This window comes from Oncorhynchus nerka, linkage group LG12, assembly GCF_034236695.1.
Source record: "Oncorhynchus nerka isolate Pitt River linkage group LG12, Oner_Uvic_2.0, whole genome shotgun sequence".
Lineage (NCBI taxonomy): Eukaryota > Metazoa > Chordata > Actinopteri > Salmoniformes > Salmonidae > Oncorhynchus > Oncorhynchus nerka.
The window spans coordinates 36,739,414-36,758,407 of NC_088407.1; the positions used below are offsets into that span (position 1 = coordinate 36,739,414).

At 39.9% G+C, this 18,994-nt stretch overlaps 1 protein-coding gene across 1 annotated transcript in view; it reads right to left on the bottom strand.

Annotated features, from left to right (window-relative positions):
- Nucleotides 1–17,693, bottom strand: part of LOC115138208 (uncharacterized protein KIAA0232-like) — a 40,441-nt gene extending 22,748 nt beyond the window's left edge. The window contains exons 1-2 of the mRNA XM_029674812.2: nt 17,562–17,693; nt 7,597–8,149 (exon numbers count right to left, since the gene is read on the bottom strand). Coding sequence (XP_029530672.2) covers nt 7,597–7,977 — 381 coding nt within the window. The 5' untranslated portion in view covers nt 7,978–8,149; nt 17,562–17,693. The remainder of the gene's footprint in view (nt 1–7,596; nt 8,150–17,561) is intronic.
- Between the last annotated feature and the right edge of the window lie 1,301 nt (nt 17,694–18,994).

Here is an 18,994-nt window from a genome sequence, read left to right on the forward strand (position 1 = left end):
TTTAGTGAGTTGTTGGTGAGCTAACATAATAGTTTGTGGTGCTTTCCCCGTAAATCCTATTTGAAATCGGACACTGTGGTGGGATTAACAACAAGACTACCTTGAAAACGATATAAGACACATGTATGTTTGAGGAATTTTAATTATGAGATTTCTGTTCTTTTGAATATGGCGCCCTGTACTATCACTGGTTGTTGTTATATCACTCCCGGTAACGGGATCTCAGCCATAACAAGTTAAACCGCTTGGAAAATTCCAGAAAATTGTCATGGCGTTATAGAAGCTTCCGATAGGCTAATTTACATAATTTAAGTCAATTGGAGGTTTACCTGTGGATGTATTTCAAGGCCGACCTTCAAACTCAGTGCCTCTTTGCTTGACATCATGGGAAAAAACATAAAGATAAATCAGCCAAGACCTCAGAAAACAAAAAGTAGACCTCCACAAGTCTGGTTCATCCTTGGGAGCAATTTCCAAAAGCCTGAAGGTACCATGTTCATCTGTACAAACAATAGTACGCAAGTATAAACAACATGGGACCACGCAGCCATCATACCGCTCAGGAAGGAGACGCGTTCTGTCTCCTAGAGATGAACGTACTTTGGTGCGAAAAGTGCAAATCAATCCCAGAACAGCAGCAAAGGACCTTGTGAAGATGCTGGAGGAAACCGGTATCAAAGTATCTATATCCACAGTAAAAACGAGTCCTATATCGACATAACCTGAAAGGCCACTCAGCAAGGAAGAAGCTACTGCTTCAAAACCACCATACAAAAGCCAGAATATGGTTTGCAACTGCACATGGGGACAAATATCATACTTTTTGGAGAAATGTTCTCTGATCTGATGAAACAAAAATGTAATTGTTTGGCCATAATGACCATCATTAAGTTTGGGGGGAAAAGGGGGAGGTTTGCAAGCCGAAGAACACCATCCCAACCATGAAGCACTGGGGTGGCAGCATCATGTTGTGGGGGGGCTTTGCTGCAGGAGGGACTAGTGCACTTCACAAAATAGATGGCATCATGAGGCAGGAAAATTACGTGGATATATTGAAGAAACATCTCAAGACATCAGTCAGGAAGTTAAAGCTTGGTCGCAAATGGGTCTTCCAAATAGATAATGACCCCAAGCATACTTCCAAAGTTGTAGCAAAATGGCTTAAGGACAACAAGTCAAGGTATTGAAGTGGCCATCACAAAGCCCTGAACTCAATCCTATAGAAAATGTGTGGGCAAAACATAAAAAGCGAGTGCAAGCAAGGAGGCCTAGAAACCTGATTCAAGTACACCAGCTCTGTCAGGAGGAATGGGCCAAAATTCACCCAACTTATTGTGGGAAGCTTGTGGAAGGCTACCCGAACCATTTGACCCAAGTTAAACAATTTAAAGGCAACGCTACCAAATACTAATTGGGTGTATGTAAAAGCTGGAATAAAAATAACTTTACTATTATTCTTATATTTCATTCTTAAAATAAAGTGGTGATCCTAACTGATCCAAGACAGGGAATCTTTACTAGGATTAAGTGTCAGGAATTGTGAAAAACTGAGTTTAAATGTATTTGGCAAAGGTGTATGCAAACTTCTGACTTCAACTGTACTTGTGTATTGATTTTAAGAAAGGCATTGATGTTTATGGATAGGTACATTAGTGCAATGACAGTGCTTTTTTTTCTCCGCGAATGAGCTTGTTAAATCACCCGTTTGGCGAAGTAGGCTGTGATTCGAAAAATTAACAGGCACCGCATTGATTATTTGCAACGCAGGACAAGGTAGTTAAACTAGTAATATCATCAACCGTGTGTAGTTAACTAGTGATTGTTAAAATTGATTGTTTTTTATAAGATAAGTTTAACGCTAGCTAGCAACTTACCTTGGCTCCTTGCTGCACTCGTGTAACTGGTGGTCAACCTGCCACGCAGTCTCCTCGTGGAGTGCAATCGACCATAATCGGTATCCAAAAATACCGATTGTGAAAATCGGCCATGCCGATTAATTGGTCGACCTCGATGCTTAGTTTGAAGTGTCGGGACAAGTTGTAGTCTTTCAAGACAGCAATGCCCTCCTTGCACACAGCTTTCCCTGATATATTTCGATGTCCACTCTTACTGGAACACCCTACATTCGTTGTCTACTTTCCACATCTTTGAAAAACTAGCTATTTGTAACTGACGTGTGTGTCAGCCTCAGTCACTGTCTGTCCTCGTGCCGTTGTTATTTATGCGTGCCTTCAAAAAGAAATGTCCCGCAAGCGGTGGGCGTTACATCATTACACAATGGTGGGTATTCATTGAGCTTTTAATTTGAATAACAAATATATGTTTTTTCTAAACTTTATCGCAAATTATTTTATCTGAGCATGATTCCGCGGGCCACTTTGAATCAGGTCACGGGCCGCATATGGTCCCCGGGCCGGCCTTTGCCCAGGCATGGTTTAGAGCTCGAGGTAGTCACCTCATACAAGGACTCGGGAGTATGGCTAGACGGTACACTGTCCTTCTCTCAACGCATATCAAAGCTGCAGGCTAAAAGTTGAATATAGACTTGGTCTCCTCTGTAGTAAATCACTTCTCTTTCACCCCAGCTGCCAAACTAACCCTGATTCAGATGACCAGTCTACCCACGCTAGACTACAGAGACGTAATTTATAGATCGGCAGGTAAGGGTGCTCTCAAGGGGCTAGATGTTCTTTAACATTCGGCCATCAGATTTGCCACCAATGCTCCTTATAGGACACATCACTGCACTCTATACTACTCTGTAAACTGGTTCTCTGTATACTTGTCACAAGACCCACTGGTTGATGTTCATTTATAAAAACCCTCTTATGCCTCACTCCCCCCTATCTGAGATATCTATTGCAGCCCCCATCCTCCACATACAACACAACAACCGTTCTGCTAGTCACATTGTGTTAAAGGTCCCCTAAGCACACCCATCTCTGAGTCACTCCTCTTTTCAGTTCACTGCAGCTAGCGAGTAGAACGAGCTGCAAAAAGAAAAAAAAAACTGTCCATGTTTGAGTCATTGAATGAAGATAACTCAAACTGGACCGTTATCTTCATTCAAAGACTCAAACATGGACACTCTTTCTGACAGTTGTGGCTGTTTCGCGTGATGCATTGTTGTCTATACTTTTTTGCCGTTTGTGCCATTGTCTGTACCTAACAATATTTGTACCATGTTTGTGCAGCTACCATGTGTCACTACCGTGTTGTTGTCATGTGATGCTACTGTGCTGTGTGTCTTTGGTCTCTCTTTATGTAGTGTTTTGGTGTCTCTTGTCATGTGCGTTTTGTCCTGCATTCTTAATCCCAGCCCCCCTCCCCTCAGGCATCCTATTGCCTCTTGGTAGGGAGTCATTGTAAATAAATTTGTTCTTAACAGTTTAATTACTACCAGACATCAATATGGTACAGTTGATCTGTGTCAAAACCGCATATAAAAAAATAAGACATAGGCTACCTCTCCCAATCTTCACAACAAATTTGTCAATATGACTTGACCATGATAACTGACTATCCAATGCTAGGAGTTCAACTTCTTCAACGGTTTAGGGCTAAGAGAATGCTTTGAACCAAATACAATTGTTTTTGTATTTCAGAACAGTTTATTACCCATTCTGACACTAACTAACTCCTTGCCAAGAGTCTGTGCGCTCACTGGCTGTAGGTGCTGATGTATGCTGATGATTGCACACTACACATTGTCATTTTAGCTTCTTCTAAGACAAGTGACAAATCATTTGTAAAAACAGAGAAGATTAACTTGACTTTTTCCACATTTTGTTAAGTTAGCCTTATTCTAAAATGGATTAAATAGTATTTTCCACCCTCAATCGACACACAATACCCCATAATGACAAAGCAAAAACAGGTTGACATTGACAATTTATTAAATTTTAAAAATTGAAATATCCAATTGAAATAAGTATTCAGACCCTTTACTCAGGACTTTGTTGAAGTACCTTTGGCAGCGATTACAGCCTCGAGTCTCCTTGGGTCTGATGCCCACAAGCTTGGCACACCTGTATTTGTGAGTTTCTCCCATTCTTCTCTGCAGATCCTCTCAAGCTGTGTCAGGTTGGATGGGGAGCGTTGCTGCACAGCTATTTTCAAGTCTCTCCAAAGTTGTTAGATCGGGTTCAAGTCCAGGCTCTGGCTGGACCACTCAAGGACATTCAGAGACTTGTCCCGAAGTCACTCCTGTGTTTTCTTGACTGTGTGCTTAGGGTTGTTATCCAGTCCCTGCCGCTGAAAAACATCCCCACAGCATGATGCTGTAACCACGCTTCACCATACGGATGGTACCAGGTTTCCTCCAGACGTGATGCTTGGCATTTAGGCCAAAGAGTTCAATCTTGGTTTCATCAGACCAGAGAATCTTGTCTCTCATGGTCTGAGAGTCCTTTAGGTGCCTTTTGGCAAATTCCAAGCGGGCTGTCATGTGCCTTTTACTGAGGAGTGGCTTCCGTCTGGCCACTCTACTGTAAAAAGGCAAGATTGGTGGAGTGCTGCAGAGATGGTTGTCTTTTTGGAAGGTTCTGCCATCTCACAGACAAACTCTGTCAGAATGACCATTGGGTTCTTGGTCACCTCCCTGACCAAGGCTCTTCTCCCCCGATTGCTCAGTTTGGCCGGGCAGCCAGCTCTAGGAAGAGTCTTAGTGGTTACAAACGTCTTACATTTAAGAATGATGGAAGCCACTGTGTTCTTGGGGACCTTCAATGCTGCAGACATTTTTTGGTACCCTTCCCTAGATCATTATGGGGTATTGTGTGTAGATTGATCAAATAGTTTTTCCCCCTCATCAATTTTAGAATAAGGCTGTAACATAACGTAGAAAAAGGGAAGGGGTCTGAATACTTTCCAAATGCACTGTATCCGATGTTAGAGAAGCTCCCATTGAAGAATACTCAGTTCTACTGGATAATTAAATCTCCAACCATGTGATGGCAGGTGATGTAAAGCCATATCAAGTGAGTTTTTTTTCAACAACATCAAAGGCTGCACTGAAATCTAAAAATACAGCTTTTGGCCAATCAGTCATCGGAGTCACTGCAGTACAAGTTGAAAGTCAGTAGAAAAATAGCATTGTATTTGTTCAAAACAATTTTCTCCATCAGTTTACTGAGAACAGGCAGCAAACAGGTTGGGCGGCTGTTAGAGCCAGCAAAGAGTGTTTTACTATTTTTAGGTAGCTATAGCTATTACTATAGCTTCCTTCCATGCCTATGGATACACACAGTCCTTTAGGCTTTTGATAAAGACACGGCAAATAGGGGTGGCAATACAGTCTGCTACCATTCTCAATAGTTTGCCTATCTAGGTTGTCTATACCTGGTGGCTTATTATTGTCGATGGATAACAATAGTTTTTACACACAAACTTGACCAAATTCAAACGCCAATCCTTCCATGATATTTGAATATTGAAGATCTAATAATGAGAGTTCACTGTTCAATGTAATTTCACTTCCCAGTTTGTCCTCTTTACCAGTGAAAGTAATTGAAATTGTCTAGTTTCCGGAGAGGAAGGAAACCGATCTGGGATTTCACTAGGAGGCCAATAGTGATTTTAAAACAGTTAAGAGTTTAATGGCTGTGATATGAGAACTGAGGATGGATAAACATTGTAGTTACTTCGCAATATAAGCCTAAATGACAAAGTAAAACTAAGGAAGCCTGTACAGAATATGCACCCTGTTTGCAATAAGGCACTAAAGTAAAATGTAAAAATGTGGCAAAGAAATGTACTTTATGTCCTAAATCAAAAGTCTTATGTTTGGGGCAAATCCAACAACACATCACTGAGTACCACTTCATATTTTCAAGCATGATGGTGGCTGCATCATTTTTTGGGTATGCTTGTCATCAGCAAGGACTAGGGAGTTTTGCACAAATCCTTGAGGAAAACATGGTTCAGTCTGCTTTCTAAACAGACACTGGGAGCAAATTAACCTTTCAGCAGGACAATAACCTAAAACATGGCCAAATCTACACTGGAGTTTCTTACCAAAATAGTTAATGTTCCGGAGTGGTCTAGTTACAGTTTTTTCTGAAATCGGCTTGAAAATCTATGTCAAGATTTGAATGGGTTGTCTAGCAATGATCAACAAACAACTTGACAGAGCTTGAAGAATAAAATAAAGTGCTCATGTTGTACAATCCAAATGTGCAAAGCGCTTATAGGAATTATCCAGAAAGACTCATAGCTGTAATCGCTGTCAAAAGGTGCTTCTACAGAGTATTGACCCAGGGGTATAAATTAGATACACAACATTGCCAACTGTTTGAGATTAGGCCTGGCTCGCAGTTGGCATTCCAATTCATCCCAAAGGTGTTCGATGGGGTTGAAGTCACAGCTCTGTGCAGGTCATTCGTTCTTCCACACAGATCTTGACAAACCATTTCTGTATGGACCTTGCTTTGTGCACAGGGGAATTTCCATGCTGAAACAGGAAAGGGCCTTCCCCAAACTGTTGCAAGCACAGAACCGTCTAGAATGTAATTGATGCTGTAGTGTTAAGATTTCCCGTCAATGGAACTCAAGAGCCATGAGAAACAGCCCCAGACCATTATTCCTCCTCCACCAATCTTTACAGTTGGCACCATGCATTCAGGTAGGTAGCGCTCTCCTGGCATCTACCAAACCCAGATTCGTCCATCAGACTGCCAGATGATGACGCGTGATTAATCACTCCAGAGAATGCGTTTCCACTGCTCCAGAGTCCAATGGCAGCGAGCTTTACACCACTCCAGCCGACGCTTGGCATTGGGTATGGTGATCTTAGGCTTGTGTGCGGCTACTCAGCCATGGAAAGCCATTTCATTGAGCTCCAGACAAACAGTTGTTGTGCTGACGTTGCTTCCAGAGGCAGTGTTGCATCCGAGGACAAACGCTTCAGCACTCGGCGGTCCCATTCGCAGCTTGTGTGACATACCACTTTGCGGCTGAGCAATTGTTGCTCCTAGACGTTTCCACTTCACAATAACAGCACTTACAGTTGACAGGGGTAGCTCTAGCAGGGCAGAAGTTTGACCTTACTTGTTGGAAATTGGCATCCTATGACAGTTCCACGTTGAAAGTCACTGAGCTCTTCAGTAAAGGCCATTCTACTGCCAATGTTTGTCTATGGAGATTGCAATGGCTGTGTGCTTAATTTATACACCGGTCAGCAACAGGTATGGCGGAAATAGCCAAATCCACTCATGTGAAAGGGTCTCCAAACGTTTGTATATATAGGTGTATCTATTTAATTTAATACATTTCTAAAAACATGTTTTCACTTTGTCATTATGGTGTACTGTGTGTAGTTGGGCAAAATAAATAATTATATTTAATCCATTTTGAATTCAGGCTGTAACAAAAATGTGGAATAGGGGTGGCTTTCCTTGTTATCATCTCTGATTCAGAGGGGTTGGGTTAAATGTGGAAGACATTTTGGTTGAATGGATTCAGTTGTGCAACTGACTAGGTATCCCTTTTCCCTTATTTTCCAAATGTTATGATCACTATAACTTATATTGCTTTAAACAAGTGGGGGAACTAGAGACAATCATGTTTAACAAGACATTGTTACTGCTGGAAACCCACCTGATCCTGCAGGTCGTAACTGTCGTGCAGGAGCAGGCTGAGGACGTAGCGGGTGTAGATCATGGCATCAATTCCGCACTTCTCCAGCTCCTGGCCCAGCCAGCTCTGCACTGGGCCCAGCGAGTGGAGCAGGGACATCTCAGAGGTGGGCAGGGGGCCAACTGGGGGGTGGGGGCGTGAGAAGCTTACAGGAGCAGGACCGTCGCTCACTGGACGCATGGGAATCTTTAGGTGTTGACCATTCTGAGGTGAAGCGGCATTGTGACAGGTGGATGTGGAGAGGCAGTAGTGGGGCGGTGCGGAGAGAGGGCAGTAGAGCCTATCTGGAAGGGGGGATTTACTCCAGCAGGACGAACAAGAGGAGTCTACTTGCAGAGACATGTAGGGGGCTGTTTTTTTAATGTTTTATTGCCTTGAGCAAGTAGGGATATTTTACTCGTCAGGCATAGCTTTAACTGATGAAAGCGATCAGCTGCTTGGCAAAACACTTGACGTGTTTGCGCATCAATCGGAGGGGATCATGTTGGGCTGCGGCTTACTCCACCGGCACAACCTAAAAGAGGAAACAGACTTGCGTCACTTCTCTGGGTTGCATTTAAATGTTTCACAAGGTGTGTTCTGTTAAACTATGATATAGGCCCTAGACTTAGAAGACTTACAAAGAACACAAAGCAGTTTCTCACAACATACTTCAAAATAAAATGGCTTGTTGACCTTCAATTATTGGTTACTACAGGCCTCATCTCCCACCCTGCCCAAGTGCATATCTACAGGCAGTCTCTCCCCACAGATGGTTTTTAAAAGAGCAACTGCTCCTAAAAACAAACTTGTCATTTAGAAAATAGTCTGTGGCATCAATATGAGTCTGCAACATTTATTATACTGTCAAAATTGACTACAGTGTAAAACGGATCATTTTGGTCATAAAGTCAGTCTTGTCCTTAACTGAGTTGTGAGACTTATGGTCGTGACGTCATCACAACGTAAATTATGGGTGGGTTTGGTTTCAATCCTGCCCACATGACAACAGCACACAAGAAATAATTCATTTGTGCAACTGCACTCAACCTGATCATAATGCCCTATGGGGCTAGATAGAGACCATCAGTAAATTACACACATGGGACAATATGTTCACTCCAAATGTCAGTGGCTTAACTTCAAACCAACTATAACATTTTAGAAATGCATAAAAAAAAAAAGTGAAAGCATGTAATGAGTGGCCTAAAAAATAAAAAGTCTGCAACATTTTGACAGCCCCCATCTTGCCCCACTAATTGGTTAAAGTCTTCCCAGCTGCGAACACACACAAACACACAAATAAATCAACTTGCGTTTGAATCCAGTCATGGCAGCTAGCATTTATTAAAAGAACCAAATATAAAACAAGTCCCAATCAAGAAGTTCAGACACCCTTTACAATGTGTTCCACTAGCGCCAGCTTCCGGCTGACCAACCGGTTACACGAAATTTGAGGTTACGGTAATTGGCCAGGCCAATGTACACAGGGGGTCATAAAAAGGGAGATCACAATTCTGTTTGTACACTTGTTTACATGGATATGATTCTTAATAAAAACCTATTTGAAACAAGCCATTACAATTCGTTATTATCAAGGCACTTCATTATTATTCAAGGTATTAAGTAAATATTTAACAAACGCCATGTTGGAGAAGATTTGTCATATTTTTGTAATGACAACATTAACAGAGTCAAAATTAAGATATGCCTACCTTGTCGTTGGCTTTTCTGCATTACATTATTTTAAGCAGATCCTATTTCGACGCACAAAACCATTCAAACGAAGTCCGATGGGTTTTCTCCCACGTTTATATTGTATAATGTCAAGACCTGCTGCTGCGGTCATTCGATCATTCTTCAAAGCAAGGATGCTGTAATGTGAGAAATAATGTAGCCTAAGGTACTGAAAATAGGCCTTTTACAAGATTAAATCATGACAGGAGCATTTGATTCATATTTAAACAAATTGAGTCCAGAAAGATTCCTAAAGTAGCCTGTCTGAATGAACATACAGTTGATGTCGGAAATGTACATACACCTTAGCCAAGTACATTTAAACTCAGTTTCACAATTCCTGACATTTAATCCTAGTAAAAATTCCCTGTCTTAGGTAAGTTAGGATCCACTTTATTTTAAGAATGTGAAATGTCAGAATAATAGTAGAGTGAATTATTTATTTCAGATTTTATTTCTTTCATCACATTCCCAGTGGGTCAGAAGTTTACATGCTACCAAATACAAATTGAGTGTATTGCCTTTAAATTGTTTAACTTGGGTCAAACGTTTTTTGGTAGCCTTCCACAAGCTTCCAAAAATAAGTCGAGTGAATTTTGGCCCATTCCTCCTGACAGAGCTGGTGTAACTGAGACAGGTTTGTAGGCCTCCTTGCTCGCATACGCTTTTTCAGTTCTGCACACAAATGTTCTATAGGATTGAGGTCAGGGCTTTGGGATGGCCACTCCAATACCTTGACTTTGCTGTCCTTATTAAGTCATTTTGACACAACTTTGGAAGTATGCTTGGGGTCATTGTCTATTTGGAAGGCCCATTTGCAACCAAGCTTTAACTTCCTGACTGATGTCTTGAGCTGTTGCTTCAATATATCCACATAATTTTCCTTCCTCCTGATGCCATCTATTTTGTGAAGTGCACCAGTCCCTCCTGCAGCAAAGCCTCCCCTTTTTTCCTCAATCAATACACAAAGTATATATTTTTAAATCTGCATATTTAGCTAAATGTAATCCAGGTTAGCAGGCAATATTAACCAGGTGAAATTGTGTCACTTCTCTTGCGTTCATTGCACGCAGAGTCCGTGTATATGCAACCGTTTGGGCCGCCTAATTTGCCCGAATTTGACGTAATTATGAAATAACATTGAAGGTTGTGCAATGTAACAGGAATATTTAGATTTAGGGATGCCATCCGTTAGATAAAATACAGAAAGGTTCCGTATTTCACTGAAAGAATAAACATCTGTTTTCGAGATGATAGTTTCCAGATTCGACCATATTAATGACCTAAGGCTCGTATGTGTGTTATTATGTTATAATTAAGTCTATGATTTGATAGAGCAGTCTGACTGAGCGGTGGTAGGTACCAGCAGGCTCGTAAGCATTCATTCAAACAGCACTTTTGTGCGTTTTGCCAGCAGCTCTTCGCTGTGCTTCAAGCATTGAGCAGTTTATGACTTCAAGCCTATCAACTCCAGAGATTAGGCTGGTGTAACCGATGTGAACTGGCTAGCTAGTTAGCGGGGTGCGTGCTAATAGCGTTTCAAACGTCACTCGCTCTGAGACTTGGAGTGGTTGTTCCCCTTGCTCTACATGGGTAACGCTGCTTCGAGGGTGGCTGTTATCAATTATTGGAGGACCAAAAACACGATACCGATTAAATCGGCATATTTATTTGTAATAATGACAATTACAACAATACTGAATGAACACTTATTTTAACTTAATATAATACATAAATAAAATCAATTTAGCCTCGAATAAATAATGGTTTAAATAATGCAAAAACAAAGTGTTGGAGAAGAAAGTAAAAGTGCAATATGTGCCATGTAAGAAAGCTAACGTTTAAGTTCCTTGCTCAGAACATATGAAAGCTGCTGGTTCCTTTTAACATGAATCTTCAATATTCCCAAGTAAGAAGTTTTAGGTTGTAGTTATTATAGGACTATTTCCCTATATACCATTTGTATTTTATTAACCTTTGACTATTGGATGTTCTTATAGGCACTTTAGTATTTCCAGTGTAACAGTATAGCTTCTGTCCCTCTCCCCGGTCCTCCCTGGGCTCAAACCAGAAACACAACGACAACAGCCACCCTCGAAGCAGCGTTACCCATGCAGAGCAAGGGAAACAACCACAGGCTCAGAGTGAGTGACGTTTGAAACGCTATTAGCTCGCGCTAACTAGCCAGCCATTTCACTTCGGTTACACCAGCCTCATCTCAGGAGTTGATAGGCTTGAAGTCATAAACAGTGCAATGCTTGATGCACAACGAAGAGCTGCAGGCAAAACGCACAAAAGTGCTGTTTGAATGAATGTTTACACGCCTGCTTCTGCCTACCACTGCTCAGTAAGATTATACACAACGCAGGACACGCTAGATAATATCTAGTAATATCATCAACCATGTGTAGTTAACTAGTGATTATGATTGATTGTTTTTTATAAGATAAGACTAGCTAGCAACTTACCTTGGCTTACTGCATTCGCGTAACAGGCAGTCTCCTTGTGGAGTGCAACAAGAGGCAGGTCGTTATTGGTTGGACTAGTTAACTGTAAGGTTGTAAGATTGGCTCCCCCGAGCTGACAATGTGAAAATCTGTCATTCTGCCCCTGAAGGAGGCAGTTAACCCACTGTTCCTAGGCCGTCATTGAAAATAAGAATTTGTTCTTAACTGACTTGCCTAGTTAAATAAAGATTAAATAAAAGGAGTAAAAAAAAATTTAAAGAAAAAAAGTTTTAAATCTGCAAAATTTTCGGCCATTCCGATTAATCGGTCGACCTCTAACACACACACACCAAAAAGTTATTTTGTTGTCATTTACGTATGCCCCCATTACCAGTAAATCATCATCAAAACCTGTTTCTTTCACTTGCTGTGCTGTTTTGTTGTTCAGTCGTCTCATTCTCAACCAGGATTTCTATGGAACGCCGTTTGGGTCTTTGACGTATAAAATAACACAATTTGACATGTCAAATAAGGTTGTTGACCAATCAGGACCTGAATATGACCGCACGTCACAATTTAACACGTTCAAAAAAAAAATTACGTAGTTATTACACTATCACTCTTATTTCATATGTCACAAGGATTCATTGATACGTATGCTATGATGCTGGTAAAGCTGTCACGCGCACCTACAGCACTGGTCATAAAAATAAAAATAAACCTAGCTAGCTCATGGATGCAAACAATGTTCTTCCCCAAAAACATAGCAAAACGACATAATCCGTTTCAGTAGCTATTGTTAGCTAGCTAACTATAGCTAAGTGTCATCATCTAAAATAACCCTAATTTCTAAGACAGTTATTATTTGATTAATGGTGGCCGGACCCATCTATGTAAAGCTTGCCACAATCAGGATTAGCCACAATAGTGGACATTGCGGTTCTACTAATGTTTTTATTAGGGAATATTTACCCATCCAACAAACAAAACAGGATATTATTTCAAGAGATTAAGAGTCGTGTATTTCAGGATATCTAAATTATCTTAGATAATTAATTAAAATCTCCAACTAATGTGATGATTGACAGATATGCCCCTCCTAATAGATCCAATATTGTTAATCCTGAGTTTAATAATCTATGTCTGGAGAAGGAAAATAACCTCACTCAATGTCAACAAAACAAAAGGAGATGATCGTGGACTTCAGGAAACGGCAGAGGGAGCAGCACCCCCATCTACATTTACGGGACAGTAGTGGAAAGGGTGGAAAGTTAAAAGTTCCTCGGCGTACACATCACGGACAAACTGAAATGGTCCACCCACACAGACAGCGTGGTGAAGAAGGGGCAGCAGCGCCTCTTCAACCTCAGGAGGCTGAAGAAATTCAGCTTTTCACCAAAAACACTCAAACTTTTACAGATGCACAATTGAGAGCGCATCACCGGGTGCAAACTACCTGCCCTCCAGGACACCCACACCACCTGATATCACAGGAAAGACAAAAATATCAAGGATAACAACCACCCAAGCCACTGCCTGTTCACCCCACTATCATCCAGAAGGTGAGGTCAGTACAGGTGCATCAAAGCGGGGACCGAGAGAATGAAAAACAGCTTCTATCTCAAGGCCATCAGACTGTTAAACAGCCATCATTTAGTGGCTGCTGCCAACATACTGACTCAACTCTAGCCACTTTAATAATGGAAAAATTGATGTAATCAATTTATCACGAGCCACTTTATATAATGTTTTCATACCCTACATTACTCATCTCATATGTAGTGGGGAGAACAAGTATTTGATAACCTGCAAAATCGGCAGCGTTTCCTACTTACAAAGCATGTAGAGGTCTGTCATTTTTATCATAGGTACACTTCAACTGTGAGACGGAATCTAAAACAAAAATCCAGAAAATCACATTGTATGATTAAGTAATTAATTAGCATTTTATTGCATGACATAAGTATTTGATCACCTACCAACCAGTAAGAATTCCGGCTCTTACAGACCTGTTAGTTTTTCTTTAACTTCTTCGAGATAGGGGGCTCTTTTAATTTTTGGATAAAAAACGTTCCCGTTTTAAACAAGATATTTTGTCACGAAAAGATGCTCGACTATGCATGTAATTGACAGCTTTGGAAAGAAAAAAACTCTGACGTTTCCTACTTACATGCTTTGTAAGTAGGAAAACCTGCAAAATCGGCAGTGTATCAAATACTTGTTCTTCCCACTGTATATACTGTACTCTATACCATCTACTGCATCTTGCCTATGCCGTTCGGGAATCACTCATTCATATATTTGTATGTACATATTCTTATTCATTCCTTTACACTTGTGTGTATAAGGTAGTTGTGAAATTGTTAGGTTATATAACTTGTTAGATATTACTGCATGGTCGGAACTAGAAGCACAAGCATTTCGCTACTCTCGCATTAACATCTGCTAATTATGTGTATGTGACAAATAAATGTGATTGTTTGTGTCGCACTGCTTTGTTTTATCTTGGCCAGGTCGCAGTTGTTCTCAACTAGCTTACCTGGTTAAATAAAAGTGATGTCTTGATTCATCAGGTCTGGCAGTAATCAGGCCTGGGCGTGGCTAGTGAAATTCAACTCAGCTTTCCAAAAAATGTGATTAACCACAGTAAATTCACAATTTAACAGGGGGTGCAATTACTTTGTCACATAGGGCCATGAAGGTTCGGATAGCTTTTTCCCTTAATAAATAAAATGATCACTTAACCGAAGTAAACACAAAATGCAGTTTATCTTGGTGTAATATTAAAATGTGTTTGATCTGAAACATTGTGTGAAAAATTTGCAAAAAATATGAAATCACAAAGGGGGCAAATACTTTTTCACAGCACTGTATATGTAATAATATTTTACTAGTATTGGACTTAATAGACAACAATGAGCACATTATGGAAGATAGCTTTATTTTATTTGTAGACTTACAAGGCTTTTGATACAGTTTAACATTTTCTTTTTGAAACTTCGATTTTTTTTTTGTTTTTAGTCAATATTTTCAAATTGTAATTAAGACACTTTACAAGAATTGTAACAGCGCTGTTAAAGTATCCCATGGAACTTCAGAGATTTGACATTAGACGCGGAATTAAACAAGGACGCCCAATTTCTCCTTTCTTATTGGTCACACAAGTTATCGCACTTCATATCAATAAGGATAGTTTTAGGGGTATTCAAATACAAGATAAAATGTTCACAATTGGCTGACGACATTTTTTTTTTAAAGATCATAAAGTTATTGAGTGTATTAATGCCTTCTCACATGTACCTGATTTATCTCAATATTAGGACGTGAATTATTTGCATTGAAAAGATGTGACTTAAACTCAGTATGTAATATCCCTGTAAAATGATCACATATCTTGGTATTATCTTGGTATTAAAGTTAACAAATGTCAGATAGAAAGGGCCAACTGAAATTTCTCTCCTATTGTAGACAATTGGAAAGAAATTTAACTCCTCGTTATTAAGAGATATTTCTTAATCTGGACATGTACTTCAGTCAAAATCTGAAGGTCAGTCCAGATTAGTTTATACCTCCCTTGCCTTGGATGTTCCTCTGTCAGTAACTAAAATGGTTGAAACTACATTACTTAACTTCATATGGAGGAAAAAAAACAAATTATTTAAGAAAAGCGATAATATGTAGTACCCAAAATGAGAGAGGGTTGAATGCTCTGGATTTTAAAACCTCTTAATATCATCTTTCAGATTAAAGGGATACAAAACTATTTAAGAAATACATTTTACATTTGGAATATAATCCCTAATTTAATATTCCAACAAATTGGTGGTAGAACTCTCACTCAAATGCAACTTTGATGTGGGTAAGATCCCTATTAAGCTTGCTAACTTTCATAAACAAGTACTTCTAACTTGAAACCTCATGTACAAAACATAATTTTCCGCCACATTGATATACTATCTGGAAAAATAAAAACATAAAATACAAAAAAACAAGTCTTTGTTTTTCCAGAACTGGTTTGACAACAGCATTATCTGTTATCGGTTAAAGGGGTGGCAGGGTAGCCTAGCGGTTAGAGCGTTGGACTAGTAACCAGAAGGTTGCAAGTTCAAAACCCCGAGCTGACAAGGTACAAATCTGTCGTTCTGCCCCTGAACAGGCAGTTAACCCACTGTTCCTAGTCATTGAAAATAAGAATTTGTTCATGCCTAGTTAAAAAGGTTAAAAAAAATGGAATGATGGACAAGTATATGATTATCCAGAATTCATGAGAACACACAATGTTACATTCACTCCTGATGAGTTTCAAATCGTTTTAGAGCTGCCCCTAAAGGTGATATTCTTCTTTTGGGAGAATATAACAATAATAAGTGAAAATGTTGAGGATTTTCCATAAAACGAAGTGGGAGGAGAACAAACCCTTCACATTATTTAAGATCAAATTTAAAATTCTACTTTGAAATTATCACTAAATGAAAAAACTAAAAAAGCTATACGCACCATAAAACTTTGACATTTCAAATGCATCTTGATATGTAATACCCCTGTCTGTTAGGTTTATGTACTCTTGTTTGTATATTTCTGTATTTGTTTTGTTCATAATAATAAAATGTAAAAAATAAAACATCTTGCTCTGAACAGCACAGCCGATCTAACGTTGGGCATGCACTATAGATTCTACGTCACTGTTATCCTATGGTTTGTTGATGTCAATCTAGCTAGCGAACAAATGACAGGAGACACAGTGTCTGGCTGGCTGGCTTCAGCAAACTTCCTTGACACTAAAAGGTGCCTGGCTAGCTAACTAACGGTAGCCATGGATTCTTCTACATGATAGCTAGCTAGCTTAGTTAGCAAATGTTCACATTAACCAATGGGGGATAGTAAGTCAGCTGATAATCATAAAACTAGCTAGCGATATAGGACTTTTCTTACGAGGTAGCCATTTCATTAGATACTAACAAAGCTAGCCAACCCTAGCTAGACGCACCATACACATTCGACTAGCCAGGGCTATAGCAAACGTTCAAAATTTCCCTAGCATTAGATAGCCACAAAGTTTGTAGCTAGCAGAAAATTACGGTAACACGTTTCCTTGAAAGGAGCAAATGTTAACTTGTCCAATGTTTGACAGCCAGTGGCCGTCCATTCGCTCAAATGGCGACCGCTAGCTAGCTAGTTAACGGAACTAACCTAGGATACTTAACGTAGCTACAGTAACGTTAGCGAAGGTAGCTAGTTAGCTTTCCACATCCAGTAATAAACGCCTATAGATGATTGATCTACTGCTTAGGGAACTGATTGGGGTAACGGTAGTATTTAGAATTGTATTTGAATGACATTGTCACTGTAAACTTGACGCAGTTCTCGCTAACAGTAGGCGTGTGGGCAGATGACCGTTGACTGCTGCTATGGTGGAATTACAGAACGCGGTTTCCCATTTAACGCCATTGTACTCAAGTCACTTCCCTAAAGTTAAACGATATGACAACATTAGTAATCCATACCATTTCGGGAATTTAGTGTGGGGAAGGGGCCAACATTGGAACTGAGTAGTCCCATCAAAACACTGCAAAGTAACAGTACAACATTCCGACAAAAAAAAACTGTTGTGAAACGACAGAGGAGGAGCGGCTGACTGACCTAACCCGGACCTGAGACGTTTAAAAAAAAAAATACATGCGCCACGAATTCTCACTATGTAACGTAACTTGAAATATATTGCGCTTTTTAGTAAACATTATTATTAAGATATTGTTTCCTTACCTGCCGTTACTTGAAGTAAAGAGGAGAAGAGGGGGAGTGGTTACTTCTCTCCCGCTGCGTTCCGAGCTCGCGCTCCGGAATCCTCTGCAGTAGCATCACTTATCATGGACGCCAAACCGCAACCGCGACAGCGCTGTTTTCAATGCCGATATTTCGACATTACATGAATCTGACGACATTACGGCTCTGACGCGAAGGCCCTCCCCCTCTGAGCAATGGCTCCTTTTGATCCAACATGTCGTGCATATAGGGACAGTTTCATACCAAAAGCTTCCGCCCCATCAGTCTCCAGGCAACAAGGCGAACCTCTACCATCCTACAACCAGTAGGATTTATTCATCCACTCACGATTGCATCAGAATGGCAAATAGTACGTCTCTCAAAATGTGAGTTTATAAGCAGTGGTGTAAAGTGCTTAAGTAAAAACATTTTGATGTACTATTTAAGTAGTTTTGGGGGATATCTGTACTTTACTATTTATATTTTTTACAACTTTTACTTTTACTTCACTACAATCCTAAAGCAAATAATGTACTATTTACTCCATGCATTCTCCCTGACACCCAAAAGTACTCGTTACATTTTGACAGGAAAATGGTCCAATTCACGCACGTATCAAGAGAACATCCCCGTTCATGATGTGGCGGACTCACTAGACACAAATGCTTTGTTGTGTGTTGGAGTGTGCTCCCTGGCTATCCGACAAAAACAATTAAATAGTGCAGTCTGTTTTGCTTACTATGAGAATTTTTTAATGGTTTATACTTTTACTTTTGAAACTTCTTATATTTAAAATCAATACTTTTATATTTTTACCCAAGTAGTATTTTACTGGGTGACTTTCACTTTTACTTGAGTCATTTTCTATTAAGGTATCTTTACTTTTACACAAGTATGACAATTGAGTACTTTTTCCACCACTGGAAATAAGCCAATATCCAAAGTGACAAATTAATCCACTGCTTTTGGTGGTATTTGTAAAACTTGGCATCCTGAACACTAATTTAGAGGTGCAACTCAATTGCCTTGAAGTTAAAACTAGGCCTAGTTGTGCTTATATTTTCTTATTTTTTTAACAAATCAAAAGTAATTGTGTTGCGAATCTCATTCTCATTGTTTTTTTTGTTTTTTGTTAAATTATATAATAAAACATGGCCTAAATTCATTGTCCTTGAAGAGGGCACGGCAGAGCCGCTTCTCCCCCACCTCAAAGCACTACAGAGGGTAGTGCGGACTTCCCAATACATCACTGGGGCCGAGCTCCCTGTCATCCAGGACCTCTATATCAGGCGGTTTCAGAGGAAGAGCCATGGGTGTAAAGTACTGAAGTAGGATATTCAAGTATTTTTACATAAGTCATTTTTGGGGATATCTGTACTTTACTTTACAATTTCTATTTTTGACTACTTTTACTTCACTACATTCTTTTAAAA